At 40.4% G+C, this 21,125-nt stretch overlaps 4 protein-coding genes across 4 annotated transcripts; all 4 read left to right on the top strand.

The window, feature by feature from the left end:
- Positions 1–396: 396 nt before the first annotated feature.
- Positions 397–4,950, top strand: LOC146252291 (uncharacterized). Its single transcript, XM_084680777.1, has 8 exons — positions 397–545; positions 843–1,998; positions 2,782–2,916; positions 3,015–3,189; positions 3,285–3,383; positions 3,638–3,729; positions 4,259–4,399; positions 4,651–4,950. Exons 1-8 carry the CDS (start codon positions 400–402, stop codon positions 4,948–4,950), a joined length of 2,244 nt encoding a protein of 747 aa, XP_084536903.1. The 5' UTR covers positions 397–399.
- A 7,874-nt stretch (positions 4,951–12,824) lies between these two features.
- Positions 12,825–13,843, top strand: nppal (natriuretic peptide A-like). The gene is made up of 3 exons (XM_084680831.1): positions 12,825–12,972; positions 13,065–13,374; positions 13,568–13,843. The coding sequence occupies exons 1-2, from the start codon at positions 12,889–12,891 to the stop codon at positions 13,362–13,364; spliced, it is 384 nt and encodes a 127-aa protein (XP_084536957.1). The 5' UTR covers positions 12,825–12,888; the 3' UTR covers positions 13,365–13,374; positions 13,568–13,843.
- Positions 13,844–16,736: 2,893 nt separating this feature from the next.
- On the top strand, positions 16,737–17,556 carry nppb (natriuretic peptide B). The gene is made up of 3 exons (XM_084680480.1): positions 16,737–16,920; positions 17,024–17,300; positions 17,417–17,556. Exons 1-3 carry the CDS (start codon positions 16,804–16,806, stop codon positions 17,431–17,433), a joined length of 411 nt encoding a protein of 136 aa, XP_084536606.1. The 5' UTR covers positions 16,737–16,803; the 3' UTR covers positions 17,434–17,556.
- Positions 17,557–18,758: 1,202 nt separating this feature from the next.
- On the top strand, positions 18,759–19,757 carry nppa (natriuretic peptide A). The gene is made up of 3 exons (XM_084679025.1): positions 18,759–18,872; positions 19,124–19,436; positions 19,753–19,757. Exons 1-3 carry the CDS (start codon positions 18,759–18,761, stop codon positions 19,755–19,757), a joined length of 432 nt encoding a protein of 143 aa, XP_084535151.1.
- The last annotated feature ends 1,368 nt before the right edge of the window (positions 19,758–21,125 follow it).

A 21,125-nucleotide genomic window follows, 5' to 3' on the forward strand; every position in this document is an offset into this window, starting at 1 on the left:
ACAATTAAACACAAAGATATAAAGATATATAAGCTACATTTGGGTCGTGTCTTGCTCAAGACGAAATTGCCAGGCTACAGGCCGAATTCTCTCCTGAAATGGAAAGGTTATGGACGGTCACAAGACATAAGACATAAGACAATTTGTGAATAACCCTACAACAGTTTATATCGAATGAAATGTGCAAATATATCTGTCCAAACGAGAGCCCAATGATCGAACTCACGTCAAGGGTTGCTTGCATCTCATTACGCACAACCCGACGGAGGATGAGATAAGCAGTCTGCACACAAATGGCAAGACAATTGTAATAATGGCTACATCTTGGCCACAGCTGAAAATTTTGCATTTTACATCTAGACGAAGAGTGAGCACCATGTCATCGTTTGAGTAGGCTACATGAAAAAGGAATGTTTTGCATCTGGGACCCTGTCCTCGGCTTCTTTGAAAGGGACATTCACCAAAATTCGAAGCAGGAGGCACAGAAAAAGAAGGGTTGCTCCAAAGACGCACGAAGACTCTGACAGTGAGTGCGATATTTGCAGGTGTGTTTTAATTTGCTTCAAATATTAATATACGCAAAATATCTATTCTGGATTCAAGTTTGTAGCTTTTAGCCTATTTAGCAACTTATGCAATAGTATTTAGGCTATATTAATGTAGGTATAAATAATAATGCAATCTTATCATACAACTAAATTAACTTGTCCCATGTCGGATTTTGTAATTATTGTGTTTAATAAAGTTTGGGGCAAACAAATGGAGCTAAGATTGAGCTTCTTTTGTTGTAATATTTTGAATGTTTCAGAAGAATTTAAATCAAACAAACGGATCTTTTGCAGGTGCTCATTATCTCCCTGCCTTGGTAAAAGCCGCACAGTTCGTCACATTCTAACAGCTTGTCTCATGTCTTTTCTGGCATTACTTGGCTCCGTGTCCATTGACCTGCACTCCCACTTGAACTTGTTGCACACCACAGACGCTGCTTTGGACGAGCTAACCTCGTGTAAGACAAAAACAAATCTCAGACTTTTTGATGAATTCCAAAATATGAGAAAACTATGCAACTCGTACAGAGACAATGAAACATACCAACCAGCGTGTAAGAGTCCGCCGGCCGTCATTTTGCCAGCATTAATTCAAGTGTGCGCAGAAATGAAACAGCAAACCAACGCCAAGGGCCTCTCCTGCAGCATGGAACTGGCTGGATTTTGTCGTGAGAAGAGTGATGATTTAACACAGTTCATTAACGAAACATGGGAAACTGCGGACATAAATGACACTGACAAATCATTTTTCTCCTTAACCATGCATAGACTTCTGGATACATGGGGAAATATACAAGATGATATTATCAAGGTCAAGCAATATTCATACTGGACTGATGTATTTGCTCTCAGACTTATGGTAATATTCCAGGAGCTCAACCACCAGTTATGTGACCTCCCCTCCTTAAGAACTCAAGTGGACTTCCAATTTAAGTGGGCCCATATACTCAGCCACCTAGCCTTCACCAAACTCCTGTCTGAAAGACTGAATGGCTGCTGGGTAGAGAACATAGACAAGAAACTCAACTTTTCTGATCATTTAAAAGAAGCATATATTTTAGACTTGACACCCTGGTATATCTCTGGAGAAAGGACAGATCAAGCCATGGCTGGGTCCCAGATTGGCATTGAGGCCCTGAAGGACACCCAAGGATGCCTGCTTGCCCGCGCAGTGCCAGCCTTGAGGCTGGCATCCCGATCAATGTTTTCAAGTTTTAGCATGAGGATTTGCCTGTTGGCAATGGCTTGCCTCATTTATCCAGTGGTACTGGTGTCCTTCAAGCAGGTGACAGAGTGGATTCAGAACTATGCCCGCAGCCTGAAGGAGAAGACTGAGGATCTGAAACGCCAGAGGCAACTGGCTGAAGATCTCCTGCACCAAATGCTTCCCAAGTCAGTAGCAAAGCAACTTCGCCAGCAAAAACACGTAGAGGCTGAAAGCTATGAGCAGGTGGGTTCTGGTCAATGAAGTAACATTACAATCAATGCAGGTGTCTGCTTCCATGCATGGTGCTCTTGAAGAGTTTGTAAACAGAAAAGGTGTATATTTGTTATATTGCATTGTTCTATTGGCATTAGATTTTTTTTTTACCACTTACAATACACTAGTAATGTGTTGATAACTACTTTCAGGTTCATGGGATACCCAGTTTTCCTTAGCATAATGTGAAATGTAATGTCATAAGGTCCTGTCTCCCCTTCACTTTTAACATTTAACCAAATCAAAATGAGAATGAGCCGTGTGATGTGAAGAGACTATGCTTGTGTGATACATTGGCCAGATCACCCAACATTCTGAATGAACACATGGGTCCGCTTTCTTTGGTCTTATTGTTGTCGTAATTACCTATAATTACAGTATTCCATATTCATTAGGAGATAAAACAGGTTATGTGGGTGAAAATTGTATCTGGCTCATTGAGGGGCTTGAAGCAGCTGTGCCAAAAGCACTCTGTTCAGGTTTATTATCTAATGTGATCAGGGCTGTTTTCGCACACACTCTTGAGCCCCATGAAACATTCTGCCAAGAGCAAGGAAAACAAAAACAGTGTATAGAGTCTTCAAATTCATCTACACCAGGATTTTCTGTTTTTCAGAGGTTTCATTCAGAAAGGAAATTCACTTTCTTTCTTTCTTAGCACCCTCATAAAATAAGTGGAAAGTGAATACAAAGTATGATGAATTCAGAAAAAGTCTTTCTCATTCCAAATAATTCAATGTCCTTGTTCCCTAGGTGACCATTTTCTTCTCTGATATTGTGGGATTCACTTCTATATCTGCCTCCTGCACTCCTTTACAAGTTGTGGAGATGCTGAATAACCTGTACATGTGCTTCGACACGCGTATCGACTCCTATGACGTCTACAAGGTAAAAGTGAGCATGCAAAAAAAGAACATATTGTCTATACAGTCAAATTCCTCATTACTGATTTTTGCAAAGCATAATTGATGGGTCACACCATTCAGGTGGAGACTATAGGAGATGCCTACATGGTGGTGAGTGGGCTACCAGAGAGGAATGGTGACAAGCACGCTGACGAGATCGCCAAGATGTCCCTGGACCTGGTGGCAGCAGTCAGGCAGGTGCTCATCCCACACATGCCCAACAAGAGGCTTCAGTTAAGGGCGGGCATACACACAGGTGAGACGGTTATTTTCCTTTCCATCTGGCACGAAGGTTATTGTTTAAAATATAACAAAGCTACCTGAGCCATTGCATTGCTGTCGTTGCTCTAGGTCCTTGTGTGGCAGGTATCGTAGGCTACAAGATGCCCAGATACTGCTTGTTTGGAGACACTGTCAACACTGCTTCCAGAATGGAATCCACTAGCCTGCGTAGGTCTATTTTTCTTAACACAGTGTCTCTCCCACAAATGTAGCCACTGAATTTCACACACACATACTTCCTCTGAAATGTACAGGTAATGCATATGTCCATAAGATGTTCCATATCTACATAGCTTTATGTTGATTTTCAAAAGTTCAAAACAGTGTGAGTGTGTGTGTGTGTGTGTATGTGTGTGTATGTGTGAGTGTATGTGTGTGTGTGTGTGTGTGTGAGTGTGTGCATAATGTGTGTGTGTTTTCAGCCCAAAAGATCCATGCCAGCTCAGCTACCTACCTGGCTCTGATGAAGGACAATGCCTATGAGCTCCAACTCAGAGGAGAGATAGAGGTCAAGGTGAGATTCAGGGTTTCCTTCACCAAACAACACTGCACCATTCCTTCCCAGTCTGAACACACATTAGTAAAAACTAATATTATGGCACTATGGTCACTCTAAAGGGTCTAGTGTGGGGTATATCATGTTCATCTTGTGGTAGTCTAGAAACTACCTCCTCCACACAATACACACAAGACCCACACACACTTGACAGAAGTGCGATGGTTTTGAGTGACATTTATTTGGTTAATTAGTCTGAATTGACTCTGCATAATTAAACACTTGATTATAGACTGAGAGGAGTTCTTCAGCAGTCTCTTGTGAGTTAATGTCACTATAGGTGAAGCTCCTAATTATTGTAACAATGGAATGTTGAAGTACTGTAAAAAGTTGTAATACACTGAAGAAACACTTAATTGTTAATATTAAGCCTTCAAAATGTGAATGTGTTTTGACTGATTTAAAAACAAAAACAGTTATCTTCTTCAACGCAAAAGTAATTAAGGTGTTTGAATTCATCAAAAAATCTGTCTCTTCTTTTTTTAAGGGTAAAGGCAAAATGAACACGTACTGGCTGATTGGCCATAAGAACTACAGTGTCCAGAATGACAGCCTGGTGTGCCACTGGAACCCCAACATGGCCAGAAAGAAAAAAACTCTTATTGGAAGCGAGGGCTCTATGGGAAATGTATGTTGTGTTTATATTGTACCTGATTGGTGTCTTGGAGTGTCCATATACTTTCAACCATGTTTGACTAGATAGTCTCATTCAATTTAGTATACTGTCTTAGTCTTGTATATGTATAGAATACATATATGTAGTTATACCTGTAAAATAATTTGTAATGTTTTGTTAAAGTGCTTTGCCTTGGAATCATTTTTAATTTCTCTTTTGTTATTCACACCTTCTTCTACCTCTTCCTGTCTCCCTTGCTCCAGTCCTGCGCAACAGTGCAGAGCATTAGTGAGAATACCACCACTCCCATCTCCCTTCTGGAAGTGGCCCCACCCTCTGGCTCCACCCAGCCCTGCCTCCAGCCCAGTACCCAGGGTTCCACAGGCCCCGGCCTGTGTGTGTCTGCTCAGGTGGAGCCCTGCGCCAGTGGCTTTGGAGCCCTGGGCTCCCTGATCGGGGGTCTCCAAGGGGGGAGTGATGGTCCATTGCCCAGGGAGAAGAGGACCCATGGAGGGACAGGGGAGAATCCTGAACTGCTGCCTGGTTCCATCGTTCACATGTAAAATAAGGTTTTGAAGTTTAGATACAAGTTTGTGAATCTTTGGTTCATTAATGCATTTAGATTTTGGTTGTATTGTGTTGTAGTCTACGTTTTACAAACTGTAAGGATTACTCCTTTAGTTTTGATTAAATTAAGGAGATTTAACCAGAACATTACCAACTGACTCTTTAGTCCATCCTTAAATTTGGACTGGAAGATGAAACTATGTGGATAAAGAAATTGCCCAGCTAAAATTATATCATGCATTGTTACTGTTCACCATTCAGAACCCTGGACATTTGAATAATTTCAGGATTTTAGCATCTTCTTGTTATTTGATAGTTTTTTTTGGTTAGGTTTAGATTTAGTAATAAAGGGTTACTAACTGCCTGTTTATCGATGCACGTGTTTTGTCATATAATGAATCAATTCATTGAATCATCAGTTTGAAATCCAGTCTAACCACAAGAGGGCAATGTTTGATCATATCTCAACCCAGCCCTGCAGTCCTCAATAGTTTGTTTGTCCACTGACTGAATGCCGTGACAATGCATATAACCTGTGTGGCTTGGTTCAAACAGCTTTGAATCAGTACTTCAGTTCAGTTTTCTTGGATGTGATAGAATGGGTTGCCCGCTGGTAGTGCCACAAGTACACATCACATGACTGTGTTGGTCTGTAAACTCAGTGGCTGTGAACCACTCGCAGGCATGGCACCCACGCAGAGAGGAGAGTGGTGTGACTGGAACCATCACAGATCATTGTTCATATTCTACAACATATATTTGTCACTTTTTGTCAAATGGAAAAATATTTTTTACGCAATCAAGCAAAACCCAGAGATTATTTGTGCCATTGTCTAGTGTCCCCAAACTGAGGGGCGATATCTATGGATAGCTCTTGTTAATTCCTTATTGTGAAACAACTGCAACCTGGGCTGTCGAATGCCAAGATGGCATTTACCTCAATTGCAGCAAACAGCAGCTACAAACGTGTGTAATTAAGCCAACTGTGAACAATATGGCACATCATGGCTTGCTGAATTAACACACAACACACTACTATGAAATGGAGAGGAGCCCTTGTCGCCTACTGTAGGAGAGACAAGTAGGTTGAAACAAGACCTCAACTTTGTTCTACAATAATGAGGGATCAGATGAACAGAGTACCAATTTGTTGGAGGTCCTTTGCCAACCTGACTGATGCCTCTCTTCTTCTCTCCCCCTTAGTTTCTCTCTATTCTCACGTTACTGTCTCTACCCCTTCACAGCTCTCCCCTCCCCCCACCCCACCCCCCCAACATTCAGTTGCGTGTCCTCGCTTTGTGTTCTCCAATCTCTCCCTCCCTCTCTATTAAATCTCCGTCTTTCTGCAAGCCACATGTCAGGCACACTCACTTGTCCTGAGGTGTGGAAGGGGGTGGGATCATTGGTGGAAATGACTCTTGTGTTGCATTCCACCCTGATAATAAAACTGTCACGGGGGGACAGCATGATGACTAGATCACATAGGCGCCCCTTCTCTTTCTTTCTTTTTTTTGTCTTTCTTTTTCTATCTCTCCCTCTTCTGGTCCCCACCTCCCTCACTCTTATTGTGCTCAAAAAGAACCTCCTCTGCTATGTTATTGTAATCTAATATTTCATGGATATCATGTTCTGTTTTGGAATAGCTCAAATGCATTCTAATGTTTTCAATATCAGACACAGCTATTGACTGTGGTTCCATCCTCTGAAGATGCATAAAATCGAATTTAATTTGCAGTAGCTGCTCTGTTTCACAGAATTCACAGCTGATCTCATGAGAGTCAACACAAAGCATGTCCTGAAATTTTTACGGTGGGCAACATGTACTACATGGTTCATGAGTCTAAAAGACAGTTTATCAAAAATCGTATTAATGCTGCATTCAAATGTTGCTATGCCATCCATATCCTGTCTGACTTATTTAACATATTTCAAGTTATCTTCCCCCCCTTTCTCTCCCTCTGCCCTGCACATTTCAAGCTATTTAATTACCATGAGGTAAATTTCCCTGTGACACGCATAGTTCAAAACTAAACAGGGAACACTAATGAATGCATAAAGATTTGCTATTACATTTTCACTTCCTGAAACCTTTTTGTGACAGTGTATGTCAGGCACCATGTGGGGTGTCCTGGCACATTGAGGCACCACACATTCCACCCCAAACATGGCAGCAACGTGGGGGAGATAGGGCAAGCGGGAAGGGGCCTGGCCCTACGGTGACAACACAGGAAACAAATGTTGTATAAATCTCTCTGTGAGGAAAGCTCCCATCCAACTTCAAAACAATGACAACTGTAAAAGCTGTTTAACTTGTTCTTTGCATGGCATCCATCAGCTTTGCAAACACGTTGAGAAATCTCTGCCTTCACATCTTTATGAAAAAGTCACTGGTCTGTCGAAAAGGCTAACAGGACACGAATCTCCATAACGGATGTTTATGTTTATAGGACTTCCTGTTTACCTTCTTGTTTCTGACCATAGCTGACTTTTGAATGTGACTTGAATTGTGAATGTCACAGTCAGTGCTGTGTTACTGGTGGATAGAAAACAAAGCCACCTACCCACAGGACAGACATTGAGCTCAGACGACCACAGGAATAGGAAAGGTTGCCATTATGGAGATATAATGACCAGTATGTGTCCTATTATTTGAACCATTCAAGACTAATTATTCAAAGGTTCTAAGCACTGTAAGGCTTGTACAGTCACCCTGTGGCAACTCTAATGTGTTTTTTTTCACTTCACATTTGCATTTTACCTTTGTACAGGCAGGTGGTCACACTGGCCTCTCCTGCCAAAAGACAACGAAGCACTTTGGGTGGAGGGTGGACAAGGCGTTTGTCATCATTACTACATGTTGTGTCTTGTACATTAGCCACAGTGGGGGTGCTTCTGGCCCCAGGTTACGCCATTGATATCTGTCACAGAACCACGGGGGGTTGGTAGCATGAGGGAGGGTGAGGTAAAGAGATTTTAATGACATTGTAAGCTGCTCTTTGGATTTAAACTTTAATGCATTGTTTGTTTGGAAGGACATCGAGACATAGCCTTTAAAAATGGGTGAAAATGTGTCCTTTATGTGGGTTGCTAATTGGTTGAATAGCTGTTATCCTTTGGAACAGAGTTTGGTTACATGTGGCCAACCTTTCAATGCTTTAAATGAGGGGAAGAAAGTATAAGATATTAGTCAACAAACAAAAAACAGACCATTAGCATATCATTTTACTTACACAGTATTGCCAATACAGTGTTTCCTGATAAATTCCTTGCAAACTGAGAAATAAGGTATGTTGACTATGCAGTCTGACCTTGCCTGACTTCGTATTTTGGACTGATAAATACGCTATTGTTTGCGTCTCTTTCTCTCAATACAACGCTGTCACAATGGATCAAATAAGGAATATTACATATTTCAGAGTCTGCAGTGAAAAGGAGATGGATCTAATTAAAAGACACTGGGAAAGTGTGGAAGTGTAAAGGGCATTGGTGCTCCTGCAATACACTGAATCAGCTTATGTTGATAAAAAATAATTATAACTTTAGACGATATCACACCAATGACGTGAACAGTCTAGCCTAGTTTTAATTATATAATATATAATTATATAGCAACTGCAATGACTAAGCTCAACACCTGTCATCAAAGTGGGTCATTGCTAATAATTATGGGACTGCAATTCTACAATCCAATATTACACTTTCTGTAAGCCTTTTCCAGATGTAGATTATTAAACAGTCATTGGTCTGGACATGCATTCATTACTTCATTAAAGAAAAGACTTAAGAACCAGAGGGCAATGACATGTATCAAGACAGGTATTAGAAGAGATCGAACAAATGAAAAATGTATACAAGAATTATATTACAAGTATTTTGTATGAGTAGCCTGTAGAATTGTGTCCATTTTTTGTCATGCCTTATTTACATGACGCATAAAAATAGCATGATCCAATGCTAAATATATGCAACAAGGTCTCTGACATGTTAAAATAGCCTTATCTTTGTGAATGGTGCCACAAGACAAGGCTATGATGTAATCGGCCTGGAGTAAAGCTCAGAGTTGGGAAATGATGAAGCTGACATGCAGTCTGTATCCTGATCAGATCCTCTACCTGCTCTTGTGCTGTTGTTTTCATATAGGAGAACCATTTGCATTTGATATGGGAAGGTCAGAGTTCAAGACTGGCTTCAGGTTAGGATTAGAGTTAGCATTACCATATTCTTTGTCTAGGTTATTAGGTGAGGTCTTGTGTGTTAAAATCAAATTGGGTTCCTTGCCCTGTAAAGTTCATCCCTTTATGAGGTCACTGCACACATCGTTTTAACCTACCCAAGGCACAAGCCTCATGTCTCCCTGTACAAACACACACACGTACACTGACCGCCATTCACATGTGCACACACATGTACACATTCACACTTCACATGAACACAAATACGCTTTACACTTGAATCATGTAAGGTAATGGTCTTTCTGTGAATGAGTGATTATAAGGCTGCCATGGAGAATGCACGTTCACTCGGTTCATAGTTCATACATAAAAATAACCAGTGACACTGTCTTCAAGTATCCTGTAAATCTGTCCGGTAAAGAGTCACCAAGATTTACCACATTTTTGAAAAAAATCAGTTTGTAACTGATATTTTTAGCATCATGGTTATTGATTGACTACAAGTGGAAGTGTTCACAATGTATGATGTACACCTTAGGCATCCCGGTCTGTACTTTAAAAGAGTGTATCCGGCATGGTGAATGTTCTTGGTCTGCTTCAGCAATCTCTGCGATAACAGTATCTAGGATGTGTCAGGGAAGCGCAAGGACTGGCAGACAGAGATGGGTCAGTTGAGAACATCCTTGACTGTCTCTCTTCATTCCATCACTAATCAGGTGATACATTCTTGGCATAGGTTGCATAGCTATATCATATGTTTGTGTAAGTCAAAAGGGGACTGCACTGTTGTTATCATATTCATTAAAGACACAGGCACTTTATTAGTAAGATGTATTTTTTGGTTTGTGAAAGTAACAGTGGAGATGAGACAGGAAATGAAAGGGAGATAGAGAGAGGAGAACATACTGGAAATGGTGCAGTCTGGAATCTAACACGGACCCCTGCAGTAAGACCTAGGCCTATGTCATACATTCTCTGTCCAGAAATGTATATCTTATATTGTACATTAAAACAGTATTTAGCTATTTGTTTAAAGAGAAATGAACAAGTTACGTTTGTAAAAAATCTGTGTCCTAGAACTGGCTCAAGATCACACTAATACTTGCAGAAGGTGTAGGTGACTCTGCTCTTTCATGTTTCACTCAGCTCAGTGTGTGTTTGCGTGTGTGTGTGCTTGTATGTGTGTGTGTGTGCGTGTGCTTGTGTGTGCGTGTGTGTGTCCCCACACAAGAGCCGTTCCAAGTTTCTACACCTCAGAGCCCATCCCCCAAGTGAGAAGGGGACAGAGGGCAGATGATGACTGATTACCCCTGTAGCCTCAGCCTCTGAGAGAGCACAGTGGGAACATGGAGGGGGACTAATTGACATTTCCCCTGCCTCTTCGCACAAGGAGCTATCATGCTAAATTGACTTAGACCTCAGGGCACCTGGAAACAATAAACTTTCGTATTGTTTCTTAAATAATAGTTTTCTGGCAGACATTTAAAAGGATTTGGTCTTCGATTAGGGTCTTATATTCAACATTAGACTGTTGTTGCTATATTTGGAAGTATTCATATCAACAGCTTTGTCCTTGACAAACTTGTACCCTGTACCCTGTTTCTTCCATTTTTTCTCCCGTTGGGAGTTTTTCTGGGAGTTTTTCCTCATCTTCCTTGAAGGTTTAGGTTGGTTGAGGGGCAGTTCTATGGGCGTATGTGAAGCCCTCTGTGACATGCTTGCGTGTAAAAAGGGCTATACAAATAAATTTGATTTGATTTGATTTACCCAGAACTACAGTAGTAACAAGCAATCATGCTTTCACAATGTATTGTTTTACATTTGTAATACAATGAATTCAACATTACAATGTACTATACAATACAATGTATTACATTTGTTATAATGTTGGTGAGCATTAAAACCCATAAGTGATTGAACCACATGACTCTGATAGTAAGTTATAGAAGTGTGACATTTAAGCGGCTGACCTGTGTCTCAGAAGAAGAATGTGTGATCTACATCTGGTTCCCCCTCATTAAAAATCTTAATGAGAACATCAATGCTTTATCATCTAAATGAGGATATTCAGTGAACTGGAACAGGGTGAGACACCTCAGAGTTGTTGAAAGGTGAGCTTGGGAATCATAAGCTAGAGAGTCCGAGAATATGACTCAGGAGATATATGAATGTAATAAAGACATGAAATGTGCAGTCAGTCATAGCCCAGCAGTTTGCGAGATAAATATAGGGTATAAACTGTAAGTGAGCACATAGATTTGCCATATTTGTCATCAGATTTCACATTTCATTCCTATGTGTGAAACCCTTAACTCTGTATTAGAGGATTTGCAGATGCTGTTAAGATCCCCAGAAGAGACTTCACCAAGAATTGCGTGTGAGTGGTTGAATGGGATAATGCAGATGTATGTTTGAAATTGTGCTTTATGCCTCAATAACTACCACAATACACTGTACTTATCCACAATGCATTGCCAGCCTGAAGGCATTGCACTTTGAAGTGAAACCTGTTCCTGTATCCATGGTTACAAGGACAATTCTCCAATTTTTTAACTCATAAACTTCAGCGTTCACCTAAAAGGCAGATGAATAAATCCTGAAAATATGTTCCTTTCTCATGAAAATTATAATAAGTCTGACAAGACAGTTACTTCATTGTTTTTTCCCTATTTTAAGGTGTGAGATTTGACTCCATGTGCTGCGGTTTTCTTTACTTTTCGATCATGTGTCTGACTTGTTTAGCGGATAAAGAGGAATGTGAGGGTTAGAAAGAGAAAGTGAGTGGGATAAATATTAACTACCAAACCTCAACAGACCTACTGTGTGACTAGTTATTGATATGATTCAGACATGAGGCAAGGAAAGGGATTCTGTTGCCCTGTCTGTGAAGTGAAAGACTAGGTTTTTCATCCACCTCCTCTTCTGAGAACACTTCATAATACCTATCCTTTATAATCCCTTTATAATCAACTTGTTCAGAAATAACAAATAGTTAAAAACTAAAAAAATATTTTCAGCGATTAGTTAATATATACATTGAACCAATCAATGAGGCTAATGCAGATGCGGTATAAAGCCACAGTCGGAGCTTGACAACTAAAGGGACATATCCCTGCTTCAATAGACCAAGGAGATCAACCTCATGCAGGGATTCTGGATTTATTAATTTATTGATCATGTGAGTGTTTACAACCCATTAGTAAAATTGATAATTGAAGTATAAACAGTCAAATGGAGAGCGTTAGCTCACTCTTTTCAGGAGAACTGGTAAATAATTATTGCAAAGCATGACGCAGAAAGCGAAAGGTAAACACTGAAGCGAACAAACTACACTGCCTCAAACAGGCTTAAGGTGGTCTGTCATTTCATGTGTAGTGATCTTAGCATCTCAAATGCAACATTTGGTTAGATGCACATATTAATTGAACCATAGCAACCTGCAGCGCCTAAAACGTTTGGCATAAAGTAGCCTATTTATCCACTCATGACATGGGTATGGCAACAGGGGTAATTGGGTTGAGGACTCTCAGCGTCACCGTTTTAAGCACATGTCAATTGAAGTGGAAATTAACTACACTCCCACGGAATTGTCTGTTAAGATTAGTCACGCTTCATTTTTCTTGGGCCTCCGTGACGAAATCAAGACCGCTATAAAAGCGCACCTGGTTGCCTTCAGTTTCCAAAGGAGTAGGCTACAGGAGGACAATCAGTTAGTTTGGTCTATTAACAAAGATAACGGAAGGATACAAATTGCACGTGAAAATGGTTTCAAATATTCCCTTTTGTTGTTTATCTGCACTTGTACTCCTTAACTTAGTAGGAGCCAAACCTGTGTCCAACCTTCAGGTAAGTTGATGTGCTGCACACATGTAGCCTACGTACAATTAATTTGAATTGAAGCTTTTGCTCAGTATCTTAAATCATGTTTTCCTCGTCAGACCCTGAAACAGATTCTGGAAGAAGAAAGTAATGTGCCATATTACGATTCAGAGGAGACTGTGGAAGCAGATGGCAAAAACTTGAATACAGAGAAGGCGAGTTTCGATGCTGCAGAAGAGCGTCAGTGGGACTTGAGGAATTCTGCGCTGGAGGGAAAAGAGAACGCTCTCGCGCGTCTACTAACTGATCTTATGACAACCTCCAAGCGTTCGTGGGGCAGATACAAGAAGGGCGGCTTGAGAAGTTGTTTTGGCGTCAGGCTTGAACGAATTGGTTCATTCAGCGGGCTTGGATGTTAAAGAATAATAGGTATGGCACCTTACTCTCAATTAAACTCCTATTTTTCACCTGGACGTGTACCTATAGACTACACATAGCCTACTGCAGGCTATGTTTTTCCAAGAACACTTGTGAAGTGCACTTGATTGTCATTACATTCTTAACCGAGGCAACCAAGTGCAATCCCGCCAGATGCTTACGGTGTCATGTTCTTTCGTTACAGGTTCGGATGGTTGCGGATCGGAGCACAAGAATCTGGGCTACCCTTACTTGAAATCTGCATTAATATGTACCTCTGCAACTCAGAGTATTGACTGAGAGTTTACAAATTCGCTATAGTGATAAAGTTATTTAAGTTTGTAGTTTGCATTTGGCATATTTAATGGTTCTTAGAATTGTACATCCTACTTTTCACATCGGTTCTGGCTATATTCTATGTATTTATCTATTTATTTTATTGTAAAACAAAGTATGGTGTGAAGACATGCTATAGAATGTACTGAGGCGAAATAAATATTTTGCATAATAGAATATGTGGTGCGTTCTCATTTATTATTTTGTGACGTCTGGTTGTCAGAAGCCTAATTTGACAAAGACTGCGTCAACTCTATTAACATGCACATTTTTATCTGGCGCTTGTTCTGCAGACGAGATCCCGAGAGATATTTTATATTTCCATCAGCAACAGCAGACAGCCACTCATCACAGCTTTTTGTCTGGAACAGTAACCGTTATGCCATAGATTTACACAAAAAGCCCGTATAACATTCACGAAAGAAGATATTGCCAACAGTCAATCAAACTATTATAGTTGTGACAGAGGTTGTTTGACTATATTGTGGTCTAAATAATTTTCCAAACAACTATCACATTAAAAGGAAGTCGTTTTGTGCGCATACAATTTTAGCTGTTTTTGATAAGTTCCATACACCTACGACTGATTCATGTCTTAAAACAGTGAAGGAGACATCAGGTGAAGAGGACATGAAGTGTATGTTGTTATTGTCATGTCAAAGTTACATACTTTTATGGAATTTATTGTGTAATTAATAATGAGCCAGCATTAACGTGTAATAGTTTACAGTGTCAGGAACCACAAGTGAAGACATGTAGAGGGTATTGATTGTATTCACACAAATTCCTACATAACATTATTTAGGCAATAAAATCACATTTAAAGTGTTGGGACTTATTTGGAGTATTCCTTCACCACACTTTGATTGTTAAAGATCCAAATTACGTTGATCCACCAGAATCAAGACGTTGACTCATCCGAGATGGACAGACAGTTCACATAGGGGTTTCGGGGTCAAATTGAGACAATTACTGTACACCCAATACTAACAATATCCCTTGAAAGCCAAATGGTAGGCTATTACGCCAGAATGGTCTTATTGGTTTAGCGGACTTTCAGAATTCAACAGCTGTTTCTGTTACCGGACTGGGAGAATTGGGTCTGTGAGTGGACTTGGATGCAATAAAGACTTCTAGCTAATGGTAGTATAAAGCACTAACCATCCAACCCAAAGTTGCGTAATGCTACGTTGTGCAATACACGTTTGTTCAATGAAAAGGCATAGATGCGTAAAAGTTACTTTACTCACAACCATCAGGATGGAGAAGACGTCTGACGAATTAAAACTGATGGAAAGGTAGGCTACAATTTCAGCCGCATAGGGATTCCTGGGAACTGAATGATCCATTCGCAAACACCTTATTGCTTCATCGTAACTCTAACTAATGTTGTCGTGACTCCCTTGGACCAGATTAAGAATGTATTTTTCAAAAGAAGAATGCAGTTAGCGAATAAATAAAGCGTGTGAATATTACAATATTTTGTGTTATTCAGTCACTTAATGAACAAACTTTGCCAAACATGTTTGCATACATTCAGCCCAAAAGACCCACTGGCATCAGGGCAATAATTTCACACCCAAGACAAAAGTCTGCTATGATACCAGCAATCATAAAAGTGAGGCGATTATACTTATTTTATATATTCCACAGTCGTGTTGGTTACAAGGTAACATATGTAGAGGCACAGTTGTAAGACTTCAAGCACATGTATATTGGGGAAGTGGATGTTATTTGTAGACTATTTGTTGACATCATCCAATAGATCACATTCACAACCATAATCCTCAGTAATTTATCCTCACTCATTTTTACAGATTCACTATAGAGAGCATACTGACTGGTTGCATCACAGTGTGGTATGGGAGCTGCACAGACAGGGTCCAAAAGGCCATACGGTCCGGTCTGAGTTCATCATTGACCAAAAGCTCCCAGTCCTACAAGACACCTACCACACATGATGCCTCAGGAAAGCTGGCAGCAGTGTAAAAGACTGTTACCACCCATCCTTAAGTCTTTTTACCTCGTTGCCTTCTGGCAAGCATTCGGTCTTGCACACACAGACTGGACAACAGTTTCTTTCCAAGGGCCAGCAGGCTTCTGAATGGACATTGATATCGACATTGATACACTTCTCATTGGCCACTTTGTCACTTTCAGCTACTCTGCTAGTATCAGTAATATAGCACTATCGCACTAATTGTACCTCACTTGTCTCTATAGGTTAACATAGGTTTATAACGTTAGTATAGGTTATTATGCGTATTAGAGGTTAGGTATACCGTACTGTATAATGTATATCATTTTGCATATTTAGGAGGTTATTATATTTTAGCTTATCATAGATGTAATCTATGTTATGTTATGCCAGGTTGCTTTGCGTTGTCTTGTCCCAAGAATTAAAAGACTTGAACTTGAACAAATAATCCTTTGTTCAAATTTCCATTGAATTCAAGTTTGTCATCTGTTTTTTAGGACATATGATTTCCATAAGTTTACATATTACACAACCACTAGATTAACGCAACTAAATGATATATTTCCTGTTAATAGTGTTAAAACAGCCACACTTTTGACGTGGTGCGTAAAAATCCCTTTTATGCATGCTTTGCAGCATTCGGTCAGTTCATTTGGCGACCATTGTAAATCCAATTTTGAAGGCAATTGCATCACACATTGACTACCACTAATTCTAAAAACCAACACAAATGGCAGGCCTGCCATATAACCAACCCTCTTCGCAAAAAAATGCGTTTATGATAAGCAAAAGATGATTGCCCGGAAACTGCGATTGTCAACAACAGAATAGAAGGTTTATTACTGAAAGAATGCTTCTTGAACCACGTAGCCTATGTTAATGACTATGTCATAGGTAGGCTATGGCCCATATCTAAGAGACAACGCTATAAAAGGAGTCATTTCCGACAGCTACCCTTATCATAATCAGGTGTTAGAATGCAACTCCAATTCTTGGCATAACTGTGCGTGTCAGACTTTAGTATAAAAGACCATGGTTACTGTGGAGTGGGTATTGAGACAACCACAAGAGAAGAAAACCCAAGAGAGGATAGGTTTACATTCATAACGCCGAACAAAACAAAAAAGATGCAGCTCTCTAGCATTCCCCTTCTCGGCCTCCTCTTCTTCTCAAACCTGCAGCTATTTTGCGCATATCCTGTCTACGACGGATTGATGACCAATGATGACATCGACGTCTTAAAGGTAAGTTATTGGAATGTTTTGGGACAGTAATTATTCAAATATTAATAATGATTAGTCTAGAAGACGCATTCACGCTGAACTCAGTCTTTGATTCTCTTTACAGGAGCTTCTTTCCAGACTTGAATCCATTCCTGAGCGGAGAGAGCAAGCCCAAACAGAATTGGACAACGTGAATCCAGAAAACACCGTATTGCAGGAAGAGAGAGGGCAACCTCAGACAGGACTGGACCAGGCCATGATCAGAGCGTTCCTCTCGGCACGGGACTTAAAGACTGTCCGAAACGACTCAGCATCAAAGAGATCCTCGGGCTGTTTTGGACGACGACTTGACCGAATCGGCTCAATGAGTTCTCTTGGATGCAATACAGTGGGAAGATTCAGTACGTTTTATTTGTATTTGTGATGTTTCTGGATGTTCTGGTGTGCTTTTTGGGTTCAAGAGATTTTAACATTCATATGCTCTTGAGTATTTATCTTATGTTTTCTCTATTTGCAGATCCAAAGAGGAGATGATGTCTTACCAGCAATACAAGGACCTGCAACGTTATAACATGCCAAAGCTGATTGTATTCATAGGCTATTTATTAAATGTATATTTATTTAAATGTGTTAATCGCTTATATTTATTTGAACTGATGTGAGATTAAGTTGCCATATTGTTTTCTGTACCACTAAAATATTCAATAAATGTTTACATTTGCGCATATGGATTTTGAGTTGTGTATTGAAGGGGATCCAATGAAAAGTCTCCTATCAGCCATGATTTCACGTCATTGACGTTTGATAATCTGAATAGACCAGCTGAACAGCCAAGACACTAGATGTATGCAACAAAATGAAACTCTATAAAGGGCAACCAGAACGAAGCATCAGTGATAGTGATTAATACATGCATATAGCGTAATTATAAGCCTTGGAGAGTGAATGCCATTAGGCAACGTATTATAAACCGACCGATTGATAGAGTCTTTGTCCCAATTATGATTATAGTGAAAGTAATGTTCACGTAAAAGCTTGCCTTTTTATCATCCTGTCTGGGTGTCTTCCGCTGGTTCAGGATGCACATGGGCTACTTCAAAAGTGGCGGGTCACAACTGATAACCCCAGTGAGCTAGCGCTGAGTTTCTTTGTCAGGATAAGGAAGTGTCACATTTTGGTGATGAAAGTTGACCTTTTCAAAGACATTTCACAAGAGCATATGATTACACAACAAACACACATTCCTCTGGCCCATCTTTGCAGCCAATTAAGAGTGTCAGTCTCTGTCTCTGAGAGTAACCATAAATCCACAAGACTGATGAAAAAGTACCTTTACTATGGGATGCACACAATCTCACAGATAGCTCAGGACAGCCAAACAGTGTCACAACTTTTTCATACCTCCCAACGTAACCTGGAAAGTTTCCAAAAAGGTTTTGCCTGTCTATAGATAGAACAACAGACCTATTTTAACCCACTATGGTGTATTGAGGCTTGAGCGCAATGGTTGGTATTTGTGTATCTGATGCTGCATTCCTGGCAATGCACGCCATGTCTGAGCTCAAGCCTGTGCTGCTGCTGAGGTCAGGCTACTGTTTTCGTGAGGGGTCTGAATCATGTGTATCCTCACATCCACATACACACGTCACCCACCACCCAGCCACCACTTGAAAATACATTTTACTAACAGCCTTATCAGGTTGAGGTGTTGGAATGCACTTGAGACAATCCATGAAATGATGAGCCACTGACACCAGACTGTCTCCTGTGTGTGGGTGTGCATGGGTGCAGAGACTATATAAACAGACCAGCCCTCCTGCCTGGGCACTGCAATAGCCAGATTCATACAGGGATCAGGAATGATGAGGACAGCGTCACTATGGGGGATTCTTGTTCTACTTTGTCAACAGGTGCTTGTGAGATCCCATGTGGTGGGCCGGACTTACTCAGCTAACGACCTGGCCCAGCTAAAGGTAGATATGCTTTCAAATGTACTGCCTGATCAATGGTTCATTTATATTAAGAAAAGGTGAGGGTGTGATGTGATGTGGTGTGCAATGCACTGTGCCATCATTTTGGTGTTGATTTGAGATGGGAGTTGCCATAAATTCTTTATTATTATTATGAAAATAAAATGGCCACATAAAAAATAGAAGACAGTGAGATTTATCTGAAGCATTTCCAGTCTCATCGATAAACCTGGTTTCCCCGTATGAATCACTAGAATCTACTTGAGCGCTTTGAGGAGACTATGGTGGCTGTGGTCCAAGCAGAGGACCCTGTACCAGACTATGAGGAGACAAACCCCAACCCTGAGCAGAGACAGACTAACCTGGGATGGGACAGGACTCCAGAAGAGCCTAACCCCCCTCCATTAGAGCCCAGGGAACCAGATGAAGGCCGCAGTCGAATGCAAAGCCAGAAGAGTCGTTTGCAGGACCTGCTCATGGCCACGAGGAGTAAGCTGTCCGGGTGCTTTGGGGGAAGGCTGGACCGCATCGGGACCTCCAGTGGACTGGGCTGCAATGTTAGAACAGGTACTGTAAGGTTGCTCAGAAAATGTGTTGTGAAATAGTTTACATCATAGTTCTGTTTATTTTTTTTATCCTAATCCCCATACCTAAAGGGTTAGTCTTGCATCTTGTCTTTTACCAAGCCTTTATAGTAATTGTTACCAGTCCTTATTGTAAATATGTTGTTAGTTAACCTTCCCCGTAAAATAAGGGTAAAGTAAATCAAAAGCAAATAAGAAGTGATACTTTTTGTCATGTTCTCAGTCAAGTAGGCTCATGGACAAAATACCATACTGTACCAACAATTGTTTTTTGGATCTTTCTCAATTTTCCCCTTTAGGATAGAATGACCAGGAAAGTTTCCCAGGATACAACGTCATCTTGAGGAAAATAAAACCTTTGGGTTAAACTACTGTTCCACTGCTCAGTTCGATTCAGAATCAACCTTGCATTTTTTGGGGTTGAGGTTTGGAGAGCAATCCTACAATCAAAAGAAATTCAACAAGCTGGCTCAAGTGACTCATTTAGTTGTTTTGAATATCTGTGTGAATGTCAGCATAGTACATTTGTATTAGCAGTCAGCATGAAGGCCTTGGCAGGGCTGGGACAATTCTATATTAATGCAGTGTTCCATTGGATCTTCCCGACCATACGGGAAGATCTCACCAAATGACTATTGCAGTGCAGAGGGTCCTTGTTACGATCTGTAACACCTCTTCGGGTTGTGTGTCAGTGAGCTAATAAAATATTAACACACTGTCACTTCATGAAGTCCTCAAATGATTTATATTGCCTATTACGTAGATAGTGGCCTCCTCCCCTTTATGGAAGTTACTTGAGACAATCCGCTAAAATTACACTATTTTTTTGTGAGCTATCCTTACTTTACTTAGATTGGGTAAGGAAGGTGGACGTATCTATCTATTCTCAATTCTAGGTAGTATCACGTACCTTAAGCACAAGTGCTAGGTTTCATCTTCTAAATAACAAAGTCGAATGTGTATTTGTGATGTAATTTATGGTTTGTGATAGCTACACAGCTACCAAATGGATGTATTAGTCCATTTGAGCTTGGAGATGGAATTATCTTCAGACTTAAGTTTGAACAGAGCTACAAAATAACCCTGTCATTATGTGTTCTTACAACGGATTAGAGAAGAGAACAAGATTTGTCAACGTAGATAATAAAGTGTTTTCATTCCGTCTCCGCTGTATCTCTGACTCTTCCTCCAGTTAAGCAAAATTCTCAGAATGATGCACTTAAACATAAAGCTCTTTTTAAAACGAGATAATCTGCTGGTGCAAGCTCCAATTTTCTACTAAGTTAATATGAAAACGTGGGACAATATAATCAAACCGTCACATCCTTAAAAGCATTTCACCTCGACTGAGCCCTCCCTTAAAACCAAAGCAACGATCCTCAAACGAATGTATTTTTCTCAATGCAGACAAGCAGTCATTTCTAAACAAATAAAAAACATCAACAAGGGCACTGAAATAGCCCTCACATTAAGAAAAAGGATGTGCTTGATTCACAACCAAGGAAAAGGATTACACTCAATATAATATGTCTTGTGTACTGTCAATGTATTCTGACAGCTTGCATGAATGGGATGCCACTGTGTTACATTAAGATGAAACACCGTCACACACTGGTGTCTAGTCAGGTTTCTCTACATCAATTAAACTTCAGTTTGATGCGTCACTGGACCA

The sequence above is a fragment of the Hypomesus nipponensis genome, chromosome 18 (assembly GCF_054491055.1).
Source record: "Hypomesus nipponensis isolate SF chromosome 18, ASM5449105v1, whole genome shotgun sequence".
Classification (NCBI taxonomy): domain Eukaryota; kingdom Metazoa; phylum Chordata; class Actinopteri; order Osmeriformes; family Osmeridae; genus Hypomesus; species Hypomesus nipponensis.